The 2,500-nt window shown below is 56.0% G+C and overlaps 1 protein-coding gene across 3 annotated transcripts in view; it reads right to left on the bottom strand.

The window, feature by feature from the left end:
* Positions 1–2,500, bottom strand: part of LOC125954182 (dmX-like protein 2) — a 16,873-nt gene that overhangs the window by 10,400 nt on the left and 3,973 nt on the right. For all 3 annotated transcript variants that reach the window (XM_049684271.1, XM_049684269.1, XM_049684270.1), the window contains exon 5: positions 1–2,500. This exon is cut by the window's left edge and continues 299 nt beyond it; it is cut by the window's right edge and continues 1,661 nt beyond it. In XM_049684271.1, coding sequence (XP_049540228.1) covers positions 1–2,500 — 2,500 coding nt within the window.

Genomic DNA, 2,500 nt, shown 5'->3' with positions numbered 1-2,500 from the left:
GTTTCTTCTTCTTCTGCGCTTCGTTCGACATCATTTGGTTCAGGTTGATGGAGCTAACGCGAGACAGCACAGGCATCGAGGAAACGTTCGCTAGCCGCCGTTGGGTGCTGTCCTGCGCCATCGATCGGAGATCCTCATCCTTCAGGTTGCGCGTATCATACAGATCATCGATGTCGAGTGGGTGGCTCACGTTGTACAGACTGTTGCTCTGGGGTTTCCACTGTGAGTAGACATGCATCTCCGAGTCCATACCGGCCACGAAAATACCGTCGCGTACCCAGGAAATCTGCATCGGCAGCGGTGGCAACCCGTCGGCCGTTGTCAGCTCAATTTGACGTAGCTTCATCCAGCGGATTTCATCGTTGAAATGTGGCTGCGCTAACGAGCTAGCTTTCCGTAGCAGTGGCCGATTCGTTGACTGTGATTCCTTCATTGCCTTCATGTTAGACTGCGCCAGGTCACTACTGACCGGCGTAAACAGCAATATCTTGCTACCGACCGCCACGGTCAGGATGTGCGAACCGTCCTCCTTCGAGACCCAATCGAGCTGCACCAGATGCTTCTGCGTAATGGGGCACGTATTGCCGTGCTCAGTGATGCTTTTACGAAGCGATTGCAACGTGCTGAAGCTTGGCACTGCCAGCAACCCGGTACCGGATGGTTTCGTCAGCGCTTCCGGCGTAACATCGCCATTGACCGAACGCGGCGAGCGGCCATCATCGTGCGATAGCGTCTGCAACACCTGATTCAACCGTTGCTTCTTCTGCAGCGTACGTGTGTCGTACAGATAGCTCAAATCCAGATTGTGATCCATCTGGATGCGTGGTAGGTGAATGTTCTTCAGATGGATTGTATCCTCCAACACCCACTCACTTCCGCCCGTTGATTCACACTCGTAGATAGCGACACTCAGGTTTACGAACCGTGACTCCGGATCGCTGCTCTTCGTTGGGCGTGTGAACGACTTGCCGTACTTATAGGCGCACGCAATCCGTCCCGAGTAGGCGGCGCTAATATGCAGCAGTTGTCCACTGACGTCGATCGTCGATTCCTGGTCCTTGCGGATCATCTCCCATTCACACCATTCGTATCGCGGTGGATCATCACTCGCACGGCCGGCATGCCTATTCGTCGTTTTGCACTTCCAGAAGCGTACGGTCGAGTCGGAACAGGCCGTTACGATGATGTACGGAGCGAAGCAAGCCGGATAGATGGAGGAGGAACTCAGATGGCCGGCGGCAGGTGCCGCATGAATCACATCGACACCATCCGGTAACGGTAGCTCCTGGGTGCACACTTTCGTCGTTGAGATGTTGACATGCGATGCTTGGTCTGTCGGTACTCCTCCCCGCTGGTGATGGTGATGATGATGGTGGCCAGCAGAGCTGGCCCTTCCTGTTTCATCCAGCACAACCGAGGGTCGATGAAGGTTCTCCGGGTCGTCCAGATCCTGCACGAGGTTACTGTCGGGAACGTATATCATGCTGCTACTGAGATCGTCGGCAGCGGCAGGCTGCGAAGCAATCACGATGCGCCACATGTGCAGCGTGGTCCCGTTCTGGGTGCGCTCCAGCACGACTAGATAGAAGGGTTGCTCGAATTGGGCGTTCCTTTGTAGATCAACCATCGCACCCATGCCACCGTCCATCAATCCGATCGTTGGTTTCGAATCGTTTGCCGCTCCGAGCGTTGAATCCGCACCAACTCCCATTGTTGCTGTGAAGTTGCTGTTGCCACCACCACCGAACGGATCGGCCAGCACCTCCGTTCGTTCGCCCGTTATCAGCTGTTCCTGGAACACGTGCAGAAATTGGGTGTTTTGCCAATCGTGGGTCGCGTCGTCGATAGCATCGAGTTGGATGATGCAACCGGGCCGTGCGGTGGATTGCTGCGAGACGATTTTGATACGATCGTGCAACGTCGGTGGTAGCAAGCCCGCACTTTCCGACGATTCCGTCGACAGGGACATTAGGGAGTCCATACGGCGGCATCGACGCTCGGAAGACGATATTTCAGCCAGCAACGTACGCGCATCGATGACGGCCTGGTACACGCGCAAACACTCACCATCACTGGCGACGAAGCAGGCGGATGGACTGTTGCTAAGATTTCCGAGTGTCGTGCTGGGCAACAGGGTCGGTATCCAGGCGACATTGCTGAAAGCAGATATCTCCGGTGAATTGATGCGCGCTAGTTCACTAACACCGCCCGACTGTGATAGTGGTCCGACGGCATCCACACGCCACAGAATCAACTCCGAGCAGAATCCCGACGGTACGAACACATCCTTCGGTCGACCGGTGCCCGGTGTTACGCCTTTGCCAGTCGGTGACGGAATATCCGGGATGTTGTGGTGCGACGTAGTCAGCAGCAGTGGAAGCACCGGGTGGCAGGTGATGTCATTCACGCGGAATCGGTGACCGCTGGCACGCGAAGCGTGTCCGATGCTCAGCACCTGCGAGAACTTGCTTCGATCGGCGAACGTCAGCTGCCAAAGGTT

Source organism: Anopheles darlingi, chromosome 3 (genome assembly GCF_943734745.1).
Source record: "Anopheles darlingi chromosome 3, idAnoDarlMG_H_01, whole genome shotgun sequence".
Classification (NCBI taxonomy): Eukaryota; Metazoa; Arthropoda; class Insecta; order Diptera; family Culicidae; genus Anopheles; species Anopheles darlingi.
The sequence above is the reverse complement of the archived record's forward strand: the minus strand, read 5'-3'. Positions and strand labels throughout refer to the sequence as shown.